This window comes from Hyalella azteca, unplaced genomic scaffold, assembly GCF_000764305.2.
Source record: "Hyalella azteca isolate HAZT.00-mixed unplaced genomic scaffold, Hazt_2.0.2 contig13953, whole genome shotgun sequence".
Lineage (NCBI taxonomy): Eukaryota > Metazoa > Arthropoda > Malacostraca > Amphipoda > Hyalellidae > Hyalella > Hyalella azteca.
The window spans coordinates 416,244-441,442 of NW_025943855.1; the positions used below are offsets into that span (position 1 = coordinate 416,244).

The window sequence follows — 25,199 nt, forward strand, 5'->3', positions numbered from 1 at the left end:
TGTTCACTTGGGCCCAGTCATATATTGCAGAGAGGTCTTCTTGCAACCTCTCGCAGTCCCTCCTGTCCGTTATGGTCATTAGTATCCTGGTGTCGTCCGCGAATGACGATGCAGTATCGTGGTTCACAGCCACATCTATGTCGGCGATGTGGATGAGGAAGAGGATTGGGCCGAGTACCGTTCCCTGTGGTACTCCACTCTTCACCCTAGCCTCGCTCGATCTCGAGCCTCCTACAACGACAGCTTGCAGTCTTTCTGTTAGGAAACTCTGGATTCATGCCAGCAATTCACCTCCGACTCCCAGCAGTCTTAATTTTCTGAAGAGCACTCCATGGTCAACTTTGTCAAACACTTTCGCGGAGTCCAAGTACACCACGTCCACCCCGGCCCCCTCCTCCAGCATGGCCAGGATTTGGTGATGATGCTCCAGTAACTGAGACAACCAAGAGCGATTTCGTCTAAAACCATGTTGCTTTCTGTTGAAAAGGTCAGCCTCCTCCATGTTTCAGTTTCCTTAATTTTAACCTTTAGATGTTCCAGCCTCCGCCTCTCTATGTTCCTGGAGGCGGCCGTTACCTGGTTGTTCAAGCTCGCTCGTTTTCTCATGAGGATCCGTCTGTCTCTCGGAATTATGTGGCGTTTGTGGGTCGTTTTTCCCGGCGTGTGACGCACGCATATCCTCGTCTTTTATCATTGATTTCTCTCTATCCTCTTTCTGGACATTATTTGCCACCTTCTTTTTTTTCATTCTTTCGTTATGGCATCGCAGAACATCCACCACGGCTAAAAATAGGGCAAAACTGTATATATCAACCAAACAAAAAACACTTTATTTGTTTAAATCAACAACGCTCCTCTTCTATTTATATGAGAAGGCAAGTTTCAAGATTCATTTACCTGGTCTAATCTAATTACGATACAATTTAATATCCGTTCGAACTTTCATATGAATGACTAATTGATCAGAAATGCGTAGTCAATTATTGCGTTTCTTGTACGCCTCTCTTGCGATGTTGTGCAAGCGCTCCGCGGTGTCGTCGTCGGCCTGGCGCACGAGGCGCGAGAAGAGCGAGGCGCGGTCCTGCAGCAGCGAGTGCGGGGCGTCCAGCTCCTGTCGTGATAAAGATCTTCTTGGAACGATGGGTTTAAGCAGAAGTAGGTGCAGTTTTCGGTATATTTTAACTACGTAACTTGTAAAAAATTTTGTACATACTGAAACAAAAAAATTGTTCAAATCAATCCTTTAGAAGATCAAATGATAATTCACAATAAAGTTTGAGGTTTCATTTGCACACATTTAGGCCTGACGTGATTAGCATAAGAGTAGCAAGAAATGTCCTAGAACAAATTTTTAGATTTAGATGAGTCATTGAATCAACATCCGGGGCTGAAAATTTATTTTTTCTCGTATTTCCTAACTTCTTCTCATGAATTCTATTTCCAAAAAATTTTTTCGTAAATTTCATAATTTTCGAAAACGTACCGTTGAACACTGTGTAGCAATATCACTATTTGTATAAAAGTTATAAGCTGAGGTATGTAGTACTTTATCAAATGGGGATGGGATTAAGCATGAACTTTCCTTTCTATATTCTCTAGTCGTCAGCTGTAGTTAAAATAAACTGAGTTTATTTACCTTGTTGATGACATGGCAAACGCGTACAGTTACAATTAATACATATCAATACTACATATACGTTTGATAAATCTCATTAATATATTTCTCTGATCTGAGTAAAAACGTAACGTAATTCTGAGATTATTACCTTATTTACTGTCTTACTTGGATTTTTCCATCACTAATCACCATCACTCTAGTGCTGTCCATGATAGTTTGGAGTCTATGGGCCACCGTCAGCACCGTACATTGCTTGAACTTCTCACGAATGGTCTGCTGAATCAGCTCGTCTGCCCTATAAGATCGTAGCTTTTAGTTAAAAAATCATTATCCAAATTCAGATAATCAAGCAGGAACTTCATTTCGATATACCTTAGAGACTTAGGTATATCTAGGTAAAGTAAATATAAATTTTTTAACAATCGAAATGTTGAATCTATTATCGTGAGGTCATCAGATTTTCGATCCTAACAAAATGTATTCTCTGGATTTTATTGGAAATAGTTTAGCAAACTTGAGTTAAAAAATTGTGAAACATGGTAAGAGAGGTAAAATAATATCTATTAAAATTTATGCATAAACTTTTTGATTGCAAAGTTTTGGAGGCATATTGTTAAAGTTCATAATCGTTCAAGGAAGATGTGATTCGTATTAAAGTTCACACGGACCCAATTGACAAATTGGAAGAGAAATTCTAAAATAAATTGTGAGGTTTTAACATCTGCCTCTAAGAAATGCACTTGGTGAAAATGAAATGTAAAAACAAGAAGCTTTTGAAACTGAGCTTTAGAAACTAAACGTCCAAGAAATCCTGACTCCATAAACTGTTCTTTTTATAAAAGAACGAAATGTTTTAGAATGATTTCTCACTCGGTTATGGAATGTGTGTTATACTCTTCAACTAAATAACAATTAACAATACAAAGTTACACGGTCAAATTGAGTAAGAAATATGTTCGCAAGTTGATTTCATTTAATATCAGAGAATGAACATATAATTTATGTCGTTTTATAAAATCCTCCTAATTCGGGCATTTTTATGAACTTTGGTGTCTCCATGCAGGATAAGAAAGTCTCTTTCTATATATGAGTATACACGTCAAAACTGCTGATTGCTGTACGTTCACGCTGCTCTTTTCTTTTAAACATGATCTATAATTGTGAGTAATAAGCAATGCTGTAGCTCTACATTTGCCTGTTCTTACTTCATCATTATTTGCCCTCATAAATACGTTAAGTGAAATTACTTTTTAAAACAATTAGTGAAGCACGAACTCCTTATATCCTAGAAATCAATGTAATTCTCACTTTGAGTCGACGTTGGCGGTGGCCTCATCGATGAGCAGGATGCGGTTGTGCGATAGGATGGCCCTAGCAAGACACACGAGCTGCCGCTGCCCCACACTCAGGTTGCTGCCGCCCTCCTCCACAGTGTGATCCAGACCGTCGGGGCTCGCCTGCACCGCCTCCTTCATTTGCACCTTCGCACATCCAAGGAACATTAGCTACTCGAGTGAAAAAAACTGTTCAGGAATTTGAAGCACAGTGTTTGAGCAGATCATTCACTTTTTGAAACGTCCCACAGCTCTGATGACTTGGTAAAAATCAACACAGCCACAGCAGAACAGCCATATTTCGCTGTCCCTGACGGAAGGATTTCAAATTGTATGAAAAAGAATGGATAGTCGGTCCAAGATAGTTTCCTGATTTAAATACGACTCACTTTTCCAGTAAACTTCTATAAGCGGGAGATCCTTATATTCTAGCTCTACATCATATGATGCGACGAATTAAATAATGCACAAATGGCAACTAGATTACAATACCTCGTTAAGTGCATTCCATAGTTGATCGTCTGAGTACTCGTTGAACGGGTCTAAGTTCATACGAAGAGAGCCAGTGAATAGTACAGGGTCCTGTGAGAAAAATATACGCATTTCGATAGGGCTAATATCATATGCACGCATGCGAAATTGTAAAATGATTGTACAACTTAACTTTCGCAAAGAAAATTGAAACGCTAGAGAAAAAGTATTAATTTAAAGTTAGGTCAATTTAATAAATTTAGAGTGCAAATTAAATTAATTTTTCTTCCCATCTTGTAGACGAAAAATGTGATTTACACAACTTACCAGATTTTCAAAATAACCAGGTTATCCCCTAACCACAAATAAAAATTCCTGGCAATTCCCAAATATCACACTTGAGGGATGATGGAAATGTTCTTGCGGAGAGCGTGCAGTCCGAGCTTGCCGATGTCCACGCCGTCGATGTTGATCTGTCCGGTGGGTTCCGTCAAGCGCAACAAGCACGAGATGAGCGACGACTTACCCGCCCCTGTGCGGCCCACGATGCCGATCTGAAAGAAACATCGCCGGTAACTATGTAAGTTATTAGCGCGGAGAAATTTTGTTGCCACATAATTAAACTCATAATAGCTGCCTACAACGCGTTCATTCACCACATATCCGAAGAAGTACATTATGGAAAAATTCGACACATTTTGATGAGGTCGTTCCTGAGTTCAGCTTTATCCTTATAGCTAAGAAATACGATCATTAAGAAATTGTCATAGAAATTAACGCAGAATTTTTCATTTATTGTTCTATATAATTTTATAATTATTTAAGCAAATTTTGATTGTTTTTTATTGTTTTTACCCGAGCTTCGACACGAATGAATTTTACCGATAAACATTTTGATTGAATTATGGGAACATTTCTGGGTATTTTTTTCAGTAAAGTTTCAGTAGAAGAGTGGTTTACCCATCACATGATCATGATGATCTTTTATATTATTCTGTTGGGAACACACATTTCCTAAAAATTAATAAAATCGACTTACTTTTTCACCTGATGAGATGGTAAATGAGATATTCTTCAGAACCACGGGCTGGTTTTCCTCATAACGAAGGCTCACGTTCCTGAAGTCAATTTGTCCAGTGGTTGGCCAACCAGGCTTTATGTTGGCGTCTGAAAACCAAGAGTTACAAATTTTGACAAAATCTCCTAATCTTAAGAAGTATATCCAGTTGATTTTGCTGTAATGTTATTTGAATATTCGCAGAAACATTAAATAGTAGCAGGTGACGCTAACGTTTCTCTGGTAATATTATTATAAGCAATTCAATATATATATAAGTAGATCAGGAGATTCGATTGGGTTTTGAGGTGATTATTATTCATATTTTTCCTTATTACCTGTTAAATACACCTTGACAAAACAACGTTATATATTATGAGAATAAAATGATAATGATAAGATGAGTAATTTGGGTGTGCCCTCGACCCACTAAAATGATCGCCTTTCATAATCTTCATAATCAAGTGACATAGTCATAATACACATTAATGAACCATCCTTTCATTAAGACGAACTTGGGTTACAATCGTTCATTGAAGCCGACTAAATTTTCACTTCACTAGTGCTTCTCTACATCCATTTCATCCATTGCCTCCATAACTCTTGGCGTTCCATTACATCAACCTTTTTCACTATCAGAAACAATCATTCAATATAACGGCATCGGTAAAATAGTTTTGAAACTGACAGTATCATAACTGAAACACATTAAGTGGATCAGATATTATAAGTGGAAAACTGAGCTGACATGAATAAACACAGAAGGTGTCAAGTCGAAGGGGAAGATAATAATGAGTCTAGGCCAAGAGATGCATAAAGTCTTGTACTTATTCTGCATATCTTAATAAATTCGTTCAAAATTATAAAGCGGAGGGTTTTTAAGCGATTAGAATATTCCATGGAATATTGTGAAAAGATCAAATGGTTGCCCTTTGTTCAGTAAAAACCACTCTCTTATTGTTCAATGCGTGATTTCAGGTCAAAAACACTTTTTTTATTGAATTATCTGCATCTTCGTCAACTTTTCCTATCATGTGTGAAGACAAAATTTCCTGAAGCTGAAATTCCTCAATTACAAAATTTCATGTCACTAATTCCACAGATGAACAATATTCACAAAATAAACCACAAATTTATAGAGACATCATGGGAAGTTGAGAACAACTCCATTACATTACACGGTGTTTGAAGAATAATTGAAGTGATACAAGTTGCGTTGTAGACATGACGTACCATAAAACGGATATCTGAACTGTAAATTTTCATGCATGATATTTTCTTATGTTTGTCAATGGTATGCACGATATTTTTTTACGTTTGTCAATATTCGGAAGCTTTATTGAAAAGATAAGTTGCTAGAAGCACCCTGCAAAGCCTTTTGTTGTTGTTGTTGAAGTGCCACGAAAGAAACGTGAAAAAAGTTGTGGCACAGAGTAGCCAGAAAGAAAAAGCACAACCGAAAAAGGAAGTAGAAGAATAGGATAGGTGCATAGCGAACAGTTATGTTTGTTATGATGTATAGGATATAGTTGGGTTTGGAGAAGGAAGAAGAGAACCTGGCCGTCAGAGCCATGGAAAATATGCCCGAGGAGTGATGGGAGGATCGATATTTTTTTATTACCCTAGAGCACCTGCTCTTAGGAAAACTTCTATCTACTGCGTGACTCGCCTACGTCCGAGATCAGTGGGGCCTCTGGCTGCAGTTCACTAAGCGCCAGCACCCGCTCCACAGAAATCATTTGGTTCTCCACCTCGGCTGACTGCCGAACGCCCCACTGAAGGGTGTTGGTGAGCATCAGTGCGCAGTAGATGGCCAGTCCAACATCACCACTGCGGTGGCCTGTTTGTCGCAATAACGATCGTCAATCATGTACAAAAATACCTGCATTCAAATAATTTTCATATAAATGAAATGTATTTGTGTGAGTAAATGAAATTTCATTCGGGTGAAATTTTTATATTTAATGCTAAAGGTTATTCAATTCATACTTCCGGACTCCTATGTCCAAGGGCATACAGGCCTGCTAGATTCTAAAATTACCACGCATAGTTATGAAGATGATTCACAAACAAAATTTTATTTCTAAAACCTTTACATACGATTTTTATAGAGTTCAATAACCTTACGCATGGCACCCAAAAGATTGATTACAGAACTAAATAAACAAAATTTTTCATATATATGAGTTTGACCTACTTTCAGAAAAGTAGACTGTCAATATCATATCATTTTAGGCTGCTAGATGCACCTTGGCAGTCCGTATAATTCAAATAACAGTCATACAAAAAAATTAACCCACCGTCATCAATAGCTTAAAAAAAGAGAAAAAAGGCAACTTCTGCTAATGGATATTTCGTAGGTATGTTAAACAATTTGGAATTTCGTTAGGAGAAAATCCTGAGTAGAAGTTGCATCAAATGTGCACTATTATCCCTCAATGTTTAATTAATTTTAACTTATCATATGTATGATTGGGCAGATTTGCTCGAGAAACGAACCTTGATCAGCGATACATGTGATGATGACGCAAGCGACGAAAAATGCTGAAAGGCCATCAAGTGAAAATCCGTACCATTGCGTCGTCGCTGTAATCATCGAAAACGACGACGTGTGCAAATCCTGCGCATCCAAAAATGCCTTGTGACAGTCCCAAATGCCTTACCCCGTGCCTTGTGACAGTCCCAACCTCTAGATACTGGGGTCCGTCACAGGGCCTTTTGATCAGAAGGGCCTTTTTTAAATGTTATACAGAGCCTTTTGACCAGAATAACATTTAAAAAAGTTCGACGCTTAAAAATGTTACAATGTATGACCAGGTACCGTTAATCTACGTTAGTTGGTATTAGGTGGTAGTTCCGATGAGAGGTACATGGTGGGATATCAAATGTACCTTCCTTTATTCATTATTTGGAAAGTTTGTTTAATGAAAACTCGTTTCTGCTTCTTTAGTTGGAATTTCATTCAAGCTGTAAGTCCTGCGTTGGAGACACGACAAAAAATGGCGAATTAAATGATAACGTAGCCAATACAAGTGCTCCACAAGTAATTGTGAAATTATGACGTCCATAAATAAACTTAATTAAAGTTACTGATTGAACCTGAATTTGAATAATTAATCCAGATTCACCAACACAATTTGCTCACTTTTCAAACCGCACTGGGCCGTTTACAAGAAAACTTTCATGCCATTCACATGTACTGTACGTAATGCTAAAGCGGGAATAATGAACGCAAACGATTCTGATTGAGACTAGAAAGCCTGATAAAATAATGTTTTTCTGAAAATAAATGTGAGCCTGGAAACTTAGAAAGAGTAAATAACTATTTGTGCTCACATTGTATGCACAAAAAATACAATCCAAATTAATTAATTCCTATTCACACTTGAAAATCGATTGGATGAAAACTGTTCCATTGCATCGTTTCAAAGTAGAAAAAAAACTTGTGATGCTATGAAAGCTATTTTTCATACAGGCTATTCTATTATTGTTATCATTATCAAATACAGATTCATCTTATATGAAGCGAAAAAATTAGTTTTATTATTTCATTTTTTACGGGGTTCTGTGACTAGTTAAATCATAGTTGAAACTCAAGTTTTTTGGTGTTGGAATATGGTTCTGTTTAAAAAATGCTCGTAAACGATTATTTCAAGCATTTATTGTCCTGCACAACTGGATTTCTTTATCTATTTATTTAGTATTAAGTTCTCTTTATGTATTTTTTCCTTATAAACCTTATAAACACTCTAGAACCATTCACTTAGCCGTGACACCTCGCAGGAAAATTGCTAGTTAGCCGGACACAGGCGACGGCTAGGTTACAATTAATTGTATTATCACCGTTTTACTTTTTCAATATTGACTTCGAAATATTACTATAGCGTTATCTTGGCCTGGTTATACGTATAGTTTTATTTATGTACATTTACTTTGTCATTGGTTTTCACCCAGATTTTAATTGATTATTCACTTAAACTTGCACTCTTAGAGCCTTTTGTCAAGAATATTGATCAGTGACAAACTTTCTCACTCAGGATTCAGATATTTATAGGTTTTTGTGATCAATTTACGAAGTTCTTTCATATCGTGACAATATTATTGTGATGATATTATGTGATTCATTATTAATTTCATATCATACTATTTAGCAAGCTCGATCTTTGATTTTATAACCGTCATTATTTTCAGATCCAATTCACGCGAGTATTTATCAGAGCCAAAAATCCGGACGCTTTTTAATCCTTCCGCTGGTTAGGCCAAATAAAGTTTGTGCCAGCGTTAGTCATACCTGAAGATGATCGAAGCCCCTGACGAAGGAGCGCTGGGTACGGGAGGCCCTGATGGTGGTCAGACCGTCCAGAGATGTGCTCAGGTGGGAGAATACCGGACTGCGCGCTGCAACAAAATTATTCTTGGCGTTTGTAATAAAAGCTAATTAATTATGGTATCTTTCGAACGCCTGATTATTTCTAGACATTAATAGCTCATTTTCACGTACAATGATATGCAAAACATTGGCAAAATGTTACTACCTTTAGGCTTATGCTAGAAACCACTTTTTTTCAACAAATGGTTATTTCAGAGCTATTGTTTGAAGTTAGAAGTCACATCTTTGATTCAAATACGTTGAAAAAATCCTGGACTATTTCAGGAATTGCTAAAATGGAATACACTGTCCTGACATCGAATGTCATCACTTGAATTAATTATCTCCACAATTTTTGTGGTCTAGAAGTGTTTTAGTGGTCTATTAAATTCTAACAGGAACGATAAAAACTAAAATCCCAAATTATTACAGCGTATAACGGAGTATATGAATGTACAATACTCTGGTATACTATAAAATATAGAGCGAGAGTTATAACACACCTTAGGCATCCGGCAGCAAATTAGCAACGATTTCGCTCAATCACGCATCCGCGGGGAAATGAGCTTAGAAAATTAACAAGAGCCAATAAATATAAATTACGATTTCATAGAGTTGACTTAAAGTCACGTAATTTTTTCAAGGAATAGTGAGAAATTATTTGTAGAAGGTTCAAAGTGAGAGCTCGAAACCCTGTTCACAAAAGATTGTTAGTAAAAGTTGTGTGCGTCATACAATGTTCAACTCTCACCGATTGCTTCAAGCCTCCTGATGTCTCGAGCGGTGTGCAAGTAGAGACGTCGCAGCAAGATAAGCACGACGACGAATACGGCGGTTGGGATGAACATGTAGGGGAAGACGAACCCGATCATTGCAATGATTCCCACCGTGTTCAATGATATCTGCCGAGAAAAATACAAATGTGCATGATGGGATGACTGATGAGTCAAAATAATAACGCCAGTTTCTGATTAGACAAAAGTTAAAAAAATGATTATAGTCATTAAGGCAAAAATAATGCCAATATTGTTGTTGTTGCTGCTGTTGCGGTGCCACTAGCGAAATAAAGAAATAACGAAAGTTGATACAGAGTGACCAGAAAGAGGAAGAAGAAATGTAGAAAACAAGAAGAGGCAAAACATCAAAACCAGGTTGAAAGCTTGCGTAACAAGGTTTGGGTGGGAAGTTTCGCTGGCTTGCATGGTTTGAAGGTTTTTAATAGTACAAGACTAAAAATATGACATTTCAGATGCAGCTGTATGTTTGGCATTAAAACATTGCTATTTTCAAGTCAATTTTTAAATCTAGTTCACTAGCCACGTGGAATATCGAAACGAGAGACTTACTGTCAAAAAGTCCCACAAGCACACCGGCATAAGATCATCAATTTGTCCCATATCTTTGGTGAAGCAATTTAGCACATGACCTGAAATTTGGATATAAGACCTGTTTAAAGCTTTATTATAGGAATTAAACTGTGTTTTGTCTCTCATTAAACATGATTGAGAAACTTGCTCTCCATTTGTTTCAATTTCTCCCGTACCTGCTTATACATGCTGATCGTTTAGAATTTATTAATCTCAGGATAGTTGATGAATCCGTTATAGATAAAATCAAAAGCATTTACAACGAATGCGTCATATTCATCTCTTTTCCTGATTAGACGAATCTACTTCTCTACGGTAAAACATCTATGTATACAAGAAGCAGTTTTTGCGCTTTTCACTGCATTTTCCAATGAATTAAAAAATTATTCTAAAAATATCCAGGCCCTAATGAAATTCATGTATTTTTTATTTGAAAAATCATTGGATTGATTTCCCAATAAATAACTTTTGATTGATCTTATGAAAGAATGAGTCAATGTTCCCAGATCCTTCTTTACACTATGCTGGAACTATTGCAGTTATATGGCATATAGATACCAATAGGCTGAGTATCGAAGTATCTCATGGGCGCGCGCATAACAGCTTGAAACATGTTGTCGTGTAGGCGTCGTGACGACACACAGCACATCATGAAGAATAACACCGTCCGTCCCAGAGACAGAATGAACACGCCACATACCAGTGCTGCTCAGACATCATGAGAAGTTCAGTTTTTTATTATTGAACTGAATGTGACCAGCGCTTATAATTTTTTCGAACGAGACTGGTCTGCTGAACGTTTCAGAACAGAACTGACAAAGAACAAGCTCTATCATGCTTCCTTGAAAATCCTATTACACGATCGTAATAAATTTTCCCATCTCCTTAATTATACTGCACTTTCCAGAAAATGGTTGATGACCTAATTAACATATAAAAACTTAAAGAATTTAGAAGCTTCGGGCGGTATAATTTGATGACTTCAAACCCAGAGTTGAGATTGCTAAGAATGCGAAATACGGACTCAATCACAGGAACTTGTAAAATACCGTTAATTGAAGCAGTGATTTTGTCATTTTACGGTCATAAATACATCATTAGCATGCATAAATAACAAAGCAAAATTTCGTCAAAAGTTCATTTCGGACTCGGTGGTTTTGAAAGATCAGCCAACATCTTTACATTTAAATGCACGGCCACAGCCAAAGCCCGACGCAAAAGGTTCCGATAAGCGACGGCCATGAGGATCTACGAGTTGTTGCTGAAACATTGACAGCTGGTGTCAAACAATCTATAATTAATTGACGACTGATTAGTCTCTGCGCTAGTGTCGAAAACAGGCTGTGTACTAAAAGGCTATCGCTACGGTAAATAAAACGGCCGTAAAGAATACCTGGGGATATATAGATGACGATAAACAAGAGCGAGGTGCGACAATAATATTGTACACCAAGGGCTCGCGATTAGGATGCATGTCTCCCAACAAAGAGGGAAAGATTTATAAATCATTTGAGGCATCTTATTGTGATAGGATAAATTGTTTATTGATTGCATTAAAAGCCCCGTGAGCAATTATTGTGAGCAATTTCTTGGAATATATATATGATCACGATAACTTGAACATCAATACATTATTGTTTGGAACATATGTATATGAATACTATATATATGCCGGTCCGACAATAGTTCTATATTTTAGGCTGTGTTTCGTACCAATTTCGTCTTCCAAACATTCTCTCTTAATATTAAATGCTGTTGTTCCCGATCATCGGAAAATTTCATACGACTCAGTAAAAATACTTAGACGTATAAGGAAGCGTTTAAAAAATGAAACAAAGGACTTTATGTGAGAAAAATTTGTAAATTATAGGAAGTGTAATTCATAACGATAAATTTGAAAATAAATGAAGGGCAAACTCACCGCCGTAGACTTGCGCAAAAGTGAACGACGTGAATGACACGCCAACTTCCAACTTTTTCGTGGTCTGGTAAGTGATGTTGTGGCCGTTGCTTGCGCCTTGGTATGTTTGCCCATGCAGCTCATTAGTCCTGAAACAATTAATTAGTTATTAACACCTCATTTATTGTCATATAAAAGTAGAATTAGATCGTTTGACCATTCTGTTACAACGAATGTGCTATAAGATGCTTGTTCGTAATTAAAGCCTCGTCCATGGTACAAATATTTCAGTATCGGTATCGGTTTTAAGTCATTATTTGACTTCACTTTTTGAAATCTTTGTTAAAAATTACTTATCATATCATTATAAAATCTATAATAAATTTTTATTATGCCAAAATTCGATGGATGGAGAAAAAACAATGGATTATATTTACGAAATATCCGTTCTCTGCGAATGACGTCGACGTTTGCCGATGTTTGCAGTGTCCGACATCGAACAATTTGCATTTTTTTGCGCGCACATTGTACCTTGCTTTACTTACGTTAGAGACTTCAATGTCCTACATTAAATCTATTGAAAATTCTATTTTATTACTGACTAGCTGCAAGTGAAATATCCTCAATGTGTTAATCAAATCTTGATTAACAAATGGTTCCCGTTAGCATCTATTATATTATGTTACATGTTATACTCATTTTTATAACAGATTTATTAACCGTTACTAATGTTTTTCATGGTATGGTAAATGGAGTTTTCGCCAGGGACAATGAATTATGTTCGTGATATAACTTCAATATAAGTGAAATAGGCATAAATTATTTTTCTGACTATTAAAAACGTTCAGTGGAGTGACATGAATGACATATATACAAAAACGTAACATGTCTTAAACCATCACGGAGAGCAAGTACTATTTAATACCAATGTATCTTCAAATTTAACCGTGTGATATACCACAAAACGACGTTAATTGTTCACGTGATCAGCCGAAGATCGCATGCCTGCCAAAAAATTCGAGTGTTTTTGTTTTATATTGTCTTGCTAGCCACTAGCCCAGCAAGTAGCCAGTACCGCTCTACACGATGCCATAAGCACCTTAACTATAATTGGTGGTTAGTACTGGCCCTAAGTAAACGCTCCTAAAGCTTGAATCAATTTTTAGATGTGTATTGCATTACCAAAAAAGAAAGGTTTATCATTTATAGCGCTCACTAAATTTTAATGTGTCAATTTCATAAATTTGACAGAAGGAGTAAACTTTTCTATTTTTACTTCTATGCTCATATTTTCCATACGCGTTACCAATGAGTGAGTGCGAAGAGCAAAACAAAAACTTGAAAGGATAAATCTGTATGATCCACTAGGTTGAAATAAATTTTATAGAATTGGCAAATAAAATATATTTACCGAAAGACGAAATGGGAGGGTGATGTCACTTAGTACTATAAGGCGCAAAGTTCCAAAAGATTTCTTCAAGTTACCATTCAGCCAGACAAGCAATAAACTATGCTATTAGCATATTTGATAATGCAAATAAGATCATTTCAAATTGTTTAAAAGAAGTGAACGGTTGTGCGAAAATAGTACATTTACCGATAGCAGGTAATTCGAGACGAAACTTATTTTTTCGTCTAACTTTTTAAATAATCAATGGCTCACCATAATGATAGCCAAAAATCTGATCCCGTATAAGCAACTTGAGTAATGAGGCTTGAAAAAATGAGTAGCGTGATCCAGGCCCCAGATCCGCCATTGAGGAAGTACTGCAGATACACGGCTGAAGAGACTGAGCCCACCGAACGCTGCTCCTCTTTTGGAACGATTGGCATTTCTTCTGTTGAACTTCCATGTCTCTCCTGCGTCAGCAGCGGATAAATTATATCGTTGCCACATAAGAGTTGTTTTCAAGAACCTTTCCATACTATTTACTTCATTATTAATGCATTAACAAAATTATCAGTTATTTGATAATATGAATTTACAACAGTTGAAAAAACACAAGGAAATTATTAGAGAATAGGTGACAGCAATTTTACCTTCGGTAACAGCGGTATCCAACGTACAAAATAAACCCAGTTTTTTTAATCGAGCATCAGTAAAGACGTGATCTAGCAACTCGTGATGCTAGTAGAGAGAAGAAACAACAAGCTTGCAGAACAGGAGGAGGAGAATATGACATTTCCACTTCCTTTTTAGAAAGTTCAATCGCGATGCCAGAGTTCCAAGTCGCCGCAAAAATTTGCTATCTCCTTTTACAAAATGGTGAACCCAACAGGTATCTTTAATTAATTAATTAATTAAAGCAAGGAGAACGCAATTCAAAAATACGTTATTCATTGCTTATTACCTAGCTGCAGAATGACGGACCTTTTGTAATTTCAAGAAATTAAAAAAAATCATAATGCCGATGGAGAAAAAATATAATTTATTAATCGTAATAATAATATAAAGGTGGAGAATTCAAATATTCAAATTTTGATTGGAATTGGAATTTATATAAATATATAAGATTATAACTGGAATATTTGCCTCTTCGAATAAAGGACTGCTGCAGATTTTTGCAGAAACATAGTATTTTTTGTAAAATTTTTTCTCTTTTAAACTGCAGCATCAAATTGTAGAAATTTAAAATAAATAAGTTTGGTCATTCAAAGAGTTTTTCATCTTAAAGATAACACTGGTTTTTACGGTAAAATAACCTCTTGTTAAATAAAAATAAAATTTCCCAGTATTTACTGTTATTTCGCGATGAAGAACTCCTACTGGGAAAGGATCAGAGCATTGACCTTTGATCCCACTTACAAGAAATCCATTCCTTCGACGTCACAAATAATCCCGTCATGCTTGGTGGCCCGGCACTTCTGATTAAATCGGCGAAACCGTTACATACTTCATCATTGTTTTATTCACTTTGGTTATTATTAATGACAATGACAAATTAAAAACGCAATGACAAATTAAAAACCGAAAAAATATATTTCTCAGTGAAATCCGGTTTAGTTCAGACTTTGAACAAGATTCCGAAAGTTTAATTACCTGATTTCTTTCTTGACGCCGATGAAACGTTTCAAGACCTTCTTTCGAAGCCATCGGAACTCTTTTCTCAGTGTCGGTGTTAGTCTCCATGCTCCCGTACTTAGAGGCATTCGATTGTCCTGCAATACAGATATTTTTTTAGACTTTATCTTGAATAGAATGAAGGATCGTGTTCAGAAAAATTTTCATATTATTAACTTATATAATTTATCGAATGTGACGTTTATGTGAACTTCACATTAAAATATTTGCACGAGCATCAAAAAAATTTGATTTGCTTGTGCTTCAAGTTCAAACCCAGTTAAAATTTTGAGCCGAGACCTGCGCCGGGTTTAGCCGGGCTGGTCGCGCTTTAGCAGGATGGAGCCGTGAAACTATAACCGGCCATCTATCCCTAAAACTGCGCTGCGCCATGGCTGATATAGAGACAAAATTCTAGCAGCTCGGCAGGGACGGAACTCTGCGCTGTTGCAGCGCTGGGACTTGGATTGTCCGGCAGGGAGCTGTACAGAGCAGCTAAGAAGGCCGTGCATGGGGAGGTTTTGAGAGAGGGAGGAGTGGTAGGGGTTGGAAACAGTGACGGGAGTGAACGTACAGAGAGCATCAGTCTAATCGGTCAAACTTCTCACTCTTTATCTGCATTGCTGTTGAGAGCTGTGTTTTTGTTTAATGAACTTCATCCTCCATCTAGTTCGTTCGCATAGCACGATATTTTGAGCCAATTTCCGGTGCCATTTGTGATATTTATTTCACGTCAGTATTTTAATACTTCGAATTACGTTAGAAAGTTTTCTAACATGGATATACAGAAAACGCGTTAACGTTTTCAGTAACGTAATTCGTTTGCTCTAACAGTAAATGTTAGAGCAAAGAAAATACCGAGGAAATTCACCATATTTTCAATGAAAATGTGTAAACCAGCACCATCATCGGTTCATAAAATTGATCGACTTTCCCTGCGTTTCGGTTCTGGTCTCCGAAACGTTTTCATTGAAGATATGGTAAATTTATTTGGCGCTTTCTTTGCATGAAAAGTCTTGGAGAACTTGCGATTTCAGTAGACTAATGATTTGCGTACGTTGTTAATTTTCCTATTATACTATCGAATGACATGTAGCTAATGCAATAAGATAAATTACTAAACAAATTTAGCTCTAATAATCACTTACATCTAACTGACGGGATCATACGAATGGCTACTTTGTTCATTTTTTAAAATTAGTGCATTATGAATAATATCTATCAAGTTCAACCACAAATATAGCTATTCCTCGAGTTGCCAGATGATGGCGAGTCATTTGTTCCGTATTATAGTTAAGTAGTTCATAGAGCCTAGCATGGTAAGGTGTCCGCGCGGTCAACTGGTACAGGCGTGGAGTACGACGCGGAGAACCTGCGTTCGAATCCCGGAGCTTCAGTCGACGTTTGCAGATAGTTCATAGCGGTGAGTAATTTGATGTGTATATTTCCTCGATAATTGAATTTGTTCGATTCTAAATTACGTTGCTAAAGTTAATACGAAGAGAATGTCAGTAACCAATGTCAATACAACCTGTCATTGCAAGAGAGAAGTCAAGGTGATCTCAGAGAGAAAAGGAACAATTTTTTTAAATCGTTGTTGACAAACGGTGAAGCGTAACTGCCGCGTACACTGCCAGAGCCGCCCCAGAGCAGGCGTTGGGCAGGTTTGAGCAGGCGGTGCTCAGTAAGGGCTGCGTGACGGCAGGACAGAGCACACTTGGGCAGGTACTCAGTAGCTAATTAGCGCTGATACGCGGCTGGCGATATCGTCTCTAAAGCGGACATTCTGCTCTGTCGCGTCTCTACGTCGGCTCTGCAGCCGGCGACGGCCTGCTCTATTCCCTGCCCTAAATTTTAACTGGGAAGAGTATAATGTGATGTTTTATGGTGCTAATTTATGTTTCGATGGCGTTCAGTGCGGCTTGCGTCCAACTGTCTAAGAGTGTATTACTTCAATATAAGATCGGTTTGTGTGGATACTGTGTGCTGTGGTCATAAGAAAAAAATGCATGTTACAGACAAGTTATCTATGACTCATGCCATGTTTAAAACAAATTCCTTGGATAACGGGAGGCTTTTTCCCGACGATTATAGACCTGGTTGAATCTCGGATATGCAAATAATAATGAAATATGACATTTAAATTCACGAGGGGCTTAAGAAGAATCAAAAGCAATTGTCATAAAACCAATTGTTTTACACACATTCACAATATTATAAGAACAGCGAAAAATTGGTAGGAGCTGGTAAGAAAGATTAACTGTAATAGTTTTCGTACCTCGTTGTAGAATATTTACGGTGAAACGGGGCGATGAAAATGTGGATGATTCGGGACTCAGCTTCATAGCGTCAATCGTTATCATCTCTAGCCCGATGTTGCTCCTCTGAAGTTCGTTGAAAGGGCCAAAAAATGCGCATTTTCCCTGTGCAATTACACAAAGATCGAGCTGAGGATGTTGTGTCAAAAATTCCCTGAACAACCAGTCAACGTCAATCGAACATTCGATTAATTTTGTCAAATACTTCATCACCAATTTCCGTGCATAACTGCATTTGGATGGCATTGGTTGCTCAAAACCCATTTGACACTTTATTAAGTAACTGAAATTCCATAGATACCACATACAATGTGATATTGTTTGAAAAGGATGTGCATACGAAGACTTGGGTTCGATAGTCATATTCATCATCACACGTTAAATGCATGCGATCAACATTTCGTTAATATTTTCGTACAAGGACAAATATTCTTGCCACAGTTATAATTAGGAAATTTTGAGAACTATGTTGTCTTTCAATTTTGTTTCACAGATTTTTCAATAATAATATTCGATATAAATTATATTGATTTCAAAACTAAATTTCTTAGAAGTTTACAAATGTCAATGCCTCATCTGTGGGATGGTTGGTTATTTTACTAAATTTATCCACATTAGCGTGAAGAAAAACAAATAATTTGCTGTGGAAGAATATTGTTTCACTTTTTCCTATCATGTTGTTACCGTATTCATATTAAGTTAATTACTCATTGATTATTATTTACGGTTCAGGCTCGAGAACGAAAACACCAGCATGGAAAAGTTATGTTTTATGCTATCCCGAATAATATCTTTAAGAGGTTACACATACAATCAAAGGAAAATATGATACCACTTATTAATTATTGTAATTTAGTATGAAGCAAGTCAAAATAATAAGAAAGAATCTATGAAATTTTCTCATGTAGGTGGAATGGAAATGGAGTGAAGTTCATGCATTCCGTCACCTGATGATCCATAAATTAAAACTGAAGACGACTTTATAGTCATAAACATTCCAAATGATTGCTTCAGTTCTTAACAGTGTTAGTGATAATGTGTAGCTATTGATACCAAAAATCTTCTCGCCTTCCATATTTACCACAGAAATCTGAATTTGTTTGTGGAATAACACTGTAAAGTTACTTTGGAAATACACATTAGAAGCTCTGCTTCATTTTTAAAATCTTGGATGCATGGATCACCCGCTTTCAAAAATTTATCCACAAACTGAGCTCACATGATATTTATCAATTATGGTAGAAAAATCGATCAAGTTCGTTCATGCATATAATTCAGCTGCTTGTAATTCAAGAGGATCGACGGTTGGGTATGATGCCGTAATGGTCTTATCTGTCTGCTTTACATCATTTTCAACCGATCCAAATCCTCGTAGTTTCTTTTTAAAGAAAAATATGTTATATAAATGTTATAATATAAATGAAAATTTATAATATAAAATTTCATTTATAATATAAATGAAAAATATTTTAATATAATATAAAGAAATGAGTTTTCCTCTTATGATGTTTTCTTATTATGCCTTGTCTTTGCTACGTCTTTTTTTGACTACCTTAGGTTTTTGACCTAAATACGTCTACGTCTTTCTTTTGACAATCTAAGGTTTTTTACTTCTTGTGCAGGTTGTTGAATCAAATTTTTCGTGCTTATTAAATAAGCTGAATTTTACACCTTTGTTCCTGCATGACATTCACAAATGTAGAGATCAGGTCGGAGGGTATAAAATGATTATGAAATTCTTGTGAAAAAACTAATTTCAAACGAGATACTTGAAGCTTATGTAAAGTAGAATTATGCTCGGTCTCGGGACTATTTAATTGCATAATTTAGACATGTCAAATGTTTGCAATTTATATTTTCAAGTATCCACAGTTTTCCATTTATACCATCGCATCCATGATGTCCGCAGAATAATAAGGTTCGGCATTATTTGAGTTTAAAGAGACTCAGTGAATACGAGAATTATCATTCTAAATCCGTTCTTTTTCGGCAATCTTAACATAGTAAGACCACTCAGAAATCAGTTCTAAGCTACATAGCATCTCATAGCAGTATTCAAATGATTGCACAATCAGCCAATGCGATTTCTATTTCAAGGTTTCGAAATGTCAAATATTAGCTAACTCCAAAAATTTTGGATATTTGATTGTTGAATATGTCTCAATTTTATTAATATTATAAAAATATCTCATCAGTGACGAATAGGAAATATAAAACTTGTCAAAAAGTTCCTACATTAACGTATGTCTCAATGGAAGATTATTTTTAATTTAATGAATCTTAGAAAATTTATGTATTTCATGCTATTTTATTGTTTAATTTATCAACGTACTTAGAACTTTAATCCTGCGCGTAGCATCGTGTCCTAATTAAGGGCTTTGGCAATGCGCAAGCTAGAGCTCCCAGCTAGGTTCGATCTCGTGTAAGTTCCAGATTTGTTCCAGCGGAAAGAGGTAAATGAATAAGGTGGTGTCTATATATACCTACATTTTGGCTACATATACATAAATGATATGTCTGTATCTAATGTAGCTCTCAGTTATACCATGCTCATATAAATTGAATGACATAATGGTTCACGGACATGGAATTCTGGTCATTCATCAGCATGATATCAGTCTTTCATAGAGGGAACCCATTCAATTTGCCGAACCACCAATTTATCAATGCGATTTAAGTGACACAATTTAAATGACGAAAAAACGTCGGACGAGTTACCTACATTACATATATGTATGTTATATATACATATAACGTCATCTCCACGTTGTAATGATGACGTTGTTTTAATTTTAATTCTGGACTAGCTTTCAATATTATTCTAACGCAGCAAACGAAGGTTGTTTCAACTTCATTCAACCCGGCAATTCCCGCTCGGAATTAACTACTTTTTGTCTAGACATTTTATCCAACTTCGAGAAGTCAGTAAGCATGAAGCATGGTCAATTCAGTAAACAAGCATTAATGGAAAGACTTTGAATCCTGAAGCTAACTCGTACTTTATTCAGATCTAAATTGTTCATCAATTCACCACTTCGATCAAAGGATCTATTTGCTCACATTGTAATACACTGACAACAAAAAAGAAACAACGAACCATGACAGGTTTTATCTTCAGTAGATCGGTAGAATCATTTTATATTTGAAAGGCATGCGTTAAAAGCTAGATTTTCAATAGTGATAATATCATGGATAGCTTCAAATGAAAGAACAAGTAAAAGATTAGTCAAAACTTCAACTCGAAATCCTTTGCTGTTAATTTATGGGCCGGCTAGAACGGTAGTGGATAAGTTAATGATCAGGAATTTGTTCTCAGCAGTGAAAAATTATCAAGATTACCACTTATTTCACCTTAATACAGTGTGCGTGTCGGAAAAAATTACAAGGTTTTAAATTCATTCAGTGATGGAATGTATTGAAGAGCCTCCGTCTCACCTCGAGCAGCACGAGGATGTTGTGAGCGGCGCTCATGTACTGCAGCTGGTGGGTGACGAGGATGACTGCTTTACGACGCAGGTATCCGCGGATGCAGAGGTCGAACAGCTGTTTGCCCACAGCCGCGTCTACCGCGCTCAACGGATCATCCAGCAACACCACATCACCATCCTGGTACAGCGCTCTTTGCCAGCAAAGAAAAGTGCGTTTAGTGCAACCAGTTTAAATTAACTTCCTCACAACAGTCATCCAGTTTCACCTCACACAGCATTGTAACTTCACCACCAATTAGAATTGATGTTATCAAGTTTATCAGTTTGTTAGAAATGTTTTAGATGTAAAACACAAGCTAGCATATAATTAGGCTGATAACTTGTGGGATTTACTCTGTTGACATGAATCTCCGGTATGAGTGACATATATATATTTTTGTCACGTGCGTTCAGTGTTCGAGCATGCAGAAGAAAATAGATTCAAAACTTCCTTGAGATCAATGATGTATTAAGATACAACAAAGAAGAACTATAAGATAATTGAAGAACCAGATGCAGATGAGTATGGTTTGTTTGAGTTTAACTCCAATTCTACATGAAAATTACGTACCGCGCTAAGCTGACACGAGCTTTCTGACCACCGCTGAGTGTCGTGCCGCGCTCTCCAACGTACGTTAAGTCTCCATCGGACAGCTGCTTGAGATCTGCATCTAGGCCGCAAACTGTTGATGTTGCATCACATAACACTCTCATTAAAGTTTAGGAGTTATTCCCATAATTCATTAAATTATGATAACCTTAATAAAGACTGATAAATTACAATTGGCTTTAAATATTTGAATATAAGTGAACTTCGCAAGACGTTTAATCTTTTCATAAGTATCGTGCGACTCATGCATGTGTTATGTTCATTTTCACATTGTCAGCTCGGAAACAGTTTAATATGTCCTAACGCCTCAAAATCTATCAAAATGTGATTGTTAGTTTACTTTATTCCCTATTTCTATGTCTAATTTAGAAATTAAATTTTTGGAACACAGCAGCACCTCTTCGTAGTAATAATGGCGCTAAAAATGATTAATCATAAAAAATTATCTCACCATTGAAGATCACACAAAAGATTACAAAATAAACATTAGTATCAAAATACACTTGCTCCTTTTCTCTCGGACAAGGAATAAAAATAAAACTTATATGACACCTTCATCAATAAGAGTGAGTCGTAGGAAAAAATATATGTATATAAATGCAATTCGTATGATATTTTGGAGTCTTCACTGTTACCGTACCTCGTAAGAGTTCAGCGTATTTTTGAGGATTATATTTTTCCCCAAAAAGGATGTTTTGCCTGACGGAGTCAGAGAAAAGCCAGGGTTCTTGAGCGGCGTAAGCGATCTTGCCGGAGACATCAACGCTGCCATGAAGCTCAGGCAGCTCTCCCAGCAATGAGTGCAAAAGGGAACTCTGTACTCGTGGAATAACATTTGCATTTGTTTTAAGAAATTTTAATCAGCGATATTTCGATTATTGTCTGCTGGATTTGCTCTGTGTCTACACATCTTTGCACAACGAGGCAAGTGAGAATTAATTTAGCAAGTTTCAAAGTTTTATTCCAATAACAATGAAATGGAGATGAACCTTTCTACACAATGCTACAGGATGCGACGAAAAATATTTTCTAAGTTTTTAAAATAAACTAAAATATTGCAGATGTCTGCGTAACATGATTTTCTGTAAAGATCACATAATGAATTTAAAAAAAATAACTGTTCGTATCGCAGGTGGCAAAATCCGTAGAGAATGCAGACCAAAAAATGTTGACCACTTTGTCCTTTTTATTCCACTACAAAGTATGCCTCGAATATGCGAGCACGCGATGCTCTCTCGTCCAATGGAAACTACAGGTTATAATCCACCGTCTCGGTCGTATCCCTTCTATATTAACGAATAACCATCACATTATGCCGTTTGGTTAATTTTAAAGAAAATTAGTTTCTCAGAATATCTCTGTATATATCTATGTTTATTTGTAGCTACGAAATTGAAAATGAATTCATATACATACTCGAATGCAAATCTGAAAGTTTCCTAAATTTGACCATTTGCTTGTCTCATCCAATTACTCCTACATTTACCTTGCCAGAGCCAACGGGACCAACGACCACCAGCAGCTCTCCGGCGTACACTGTAGCAGTAATATCACAGAGCGTGGGCCTGTTTCCTCCGTTCCACAATGCTGTTAGGCCGCGGATCTCAGCACCATGCTGCCCATAATATAAATGGTTGCATTTACTTCTCGAGAAACAGTTTTTCCATGAACCTTGAGCCAGATAAAAAGCGCCCGAAAAGCTTACTCCCATCAAGTGACCTCAGTATTTTTTGTTAAAAAAGACACTTATGGTGAGCACATTACACAGTAAAAACATTACTGGATGATGTCCTAATTACAGACACTTACCTTATTACTCATTCGTGGGAAGTATTCTGATAATTTATTTTGGGGAGTCCGAATTTCGGCCTGAGCGAAGAACTCCTGAGAGCAAAGGTGGATGGCATTAATACTCCAAGTAAAAAATCGAAATGAAAATTAAAATGTTTGTTCAAAATCTTCCGCCTAAATTCATATGATCGAATCGAACGTGAAAATTTTTTAGGAAATAATCGGATATTGTAGCGAAAACCTATAATGTAAAAATAGAATTTCATATTATATTTTCAATCAATAGTTGAAATTTAGTTGAAATTATTTACCCGACAGAACATGGATTAATCTTTTACATATTTTCGAGATTTTTCTAAGCTAGCTACTTCTCATGCGCAAAGCTAGTTCGTTCCATGTTAATTTCATCATTTGAAACCATTTTTTAGACGACACGAACAATGTTTTTCATATTGAGATAAAAATTTTGAAAATTGATATGAGACCGTTTTCATTTCGAACATTCGGCCTAATTTAAATTCAGTTCGAAGAACACGTTGTAATGGAATAGACTCCAATTATAAAAAATATTTATGCATCAGAAATTATTAAGTAAAAAATATTAGAATTTTTTAATACTAAATTATTGAGATTATTTTATTCATAGCAAATTGTTTATTTCAAAATTAGCATGTTTATATTACTGTAGAAGGTGAATTTTGCGTTTTGTAGGGTTCTGTACCGGTGTGCGATAATTCTCGCGGTGTTAATAGTTTTTCAAAAAAGAAAAGATGCGAGCGGGAGAAGACAGATAGTACCGGAAGAGACGGAGGAGACCATCAGACGTGAGAGGTTGAAAGGGAAGTTATGGTAATTTTTCCCATCTCGAATTGTGAAGTTCGTCATTTATGGATATTACCCGATTGACGTACTGACGTGTATTTAAAATATTAATAGTCAACATCCACCTCATTGTAGCCGCGCCTCTTGCGTCTCTAATTTTTGTACCGCGATTTTCCTTATAATTTTTTTGCGATCATTCAACAGTTATTCCTCATATTTGTTCTGTTAAATTTGTATCCATTTTTCCAATAATGTTTTTGCATGTCAATCTTTACTAGCATTTTCATTTAGAGAAAAAGTCTGTTCACCCTGATCATTCGATACGCGTCACTTTTATTCTGTTAGTCGTGAAGCACTTTGCGCTTCACTGTTGGTGAATTTATGTGAAAAGTGGTTATATTGTGACGTGTAAATTTGTGCGTGATATTTGTGAATAGTTATATTATGAGATCTAAATTTGTGCTGTAATATTTGTGAATTGTAATTATTTTGTTAGGAATATTTCAAGTTAAGTATTTTAGCCATATCTTAAGTTTATTTATTATTTTTGTTGCAGAATCCTATTAGTTCACTACCACGAACAATAGATTCAGTCGGTGCCATCCGCTGGGTTTTTGGGTTCATTCCGAGTATTTTGTGTACTTACCAGTGCCTGTGTTACCAATAAATCGTCAGACTACCAAAGTTCACTTCCCTGCACGGTTAAAGTTTGGTTGTCTGACTGGCGCTGACGTAAGAGCGGCAGGTATAGCCGTCGCGCTTACATATTTTGGGGGCCTGTCCGGGATATATACTGCTATCTACTCGGATATGTTTGGCGCCAGCAACCACGACTTGCCCGTGCAGCAGGGTTGTACACCACCTGACGACCGCACTCATACGTCACGGGAGCGGAGCTCCACACTGGAAAGACAGCGGTCGGGTACGTCCACTTCAGTGGACTTGAGTGATGTCTTGAAGCTGCAGTCTCTCCTGATGCAGTTCATTCACCCCCAAGTAAGGAGTGATTTTCTG

General features: G+C 36.6%; 1 protein-coding gene across 1 annotated transcript; it reads right to left on the reverse strand.

Annotated features, from left to right (window-relative positions):
- Nucleotides 1–902: 902 nt before the first annotated feature.
- LOC108668106 (ATP-binding cassette sub-family C member 4-like) lies at nucleotides 903–24,809 on the reverse strand. The gene is made up of 20 exons (XM_018155251.2): nucleotides 24,768–24,809; nucleotides 23,382–23,456; nucleotides 23,059–23,187; nucleotides 22,213–22,387; nucleotides 21,534–21,645; nucleotides 20,931–21,114; nucleotides 15,157–15,275; nucleotides 12,138–12,265; nucleotides 10,775–10,921; nucleotides 10,196–10,275; nucleotides 9,601–9,751; nucleotides 8,772–8,878; nucleotides 6,980–7,100; nucleotides 6,150–6,320; nucleotides 4,463–4,590; nucleotides 3,822–3,977; nucleotides 3,445–3,534; nucleotides 2,927–3,099; nucleotides 1,784–1,913; nucleotides 903–1,111 (listed from the first exon to the last, which is right to left on the reverse strand). The coding sequence occupies exons 1-20, from the start codon at nucleotides 24,807–24,809 to the stop codon at nucleotides 977–979; spliced, it is 2,553 nt and encodes an 850-aa protein (XP_018010740.1). The 3' UTR covers nucleotides 903–976.
- Nucleotides 24,810–25,199: the final 390 nt, after the last annotated feature.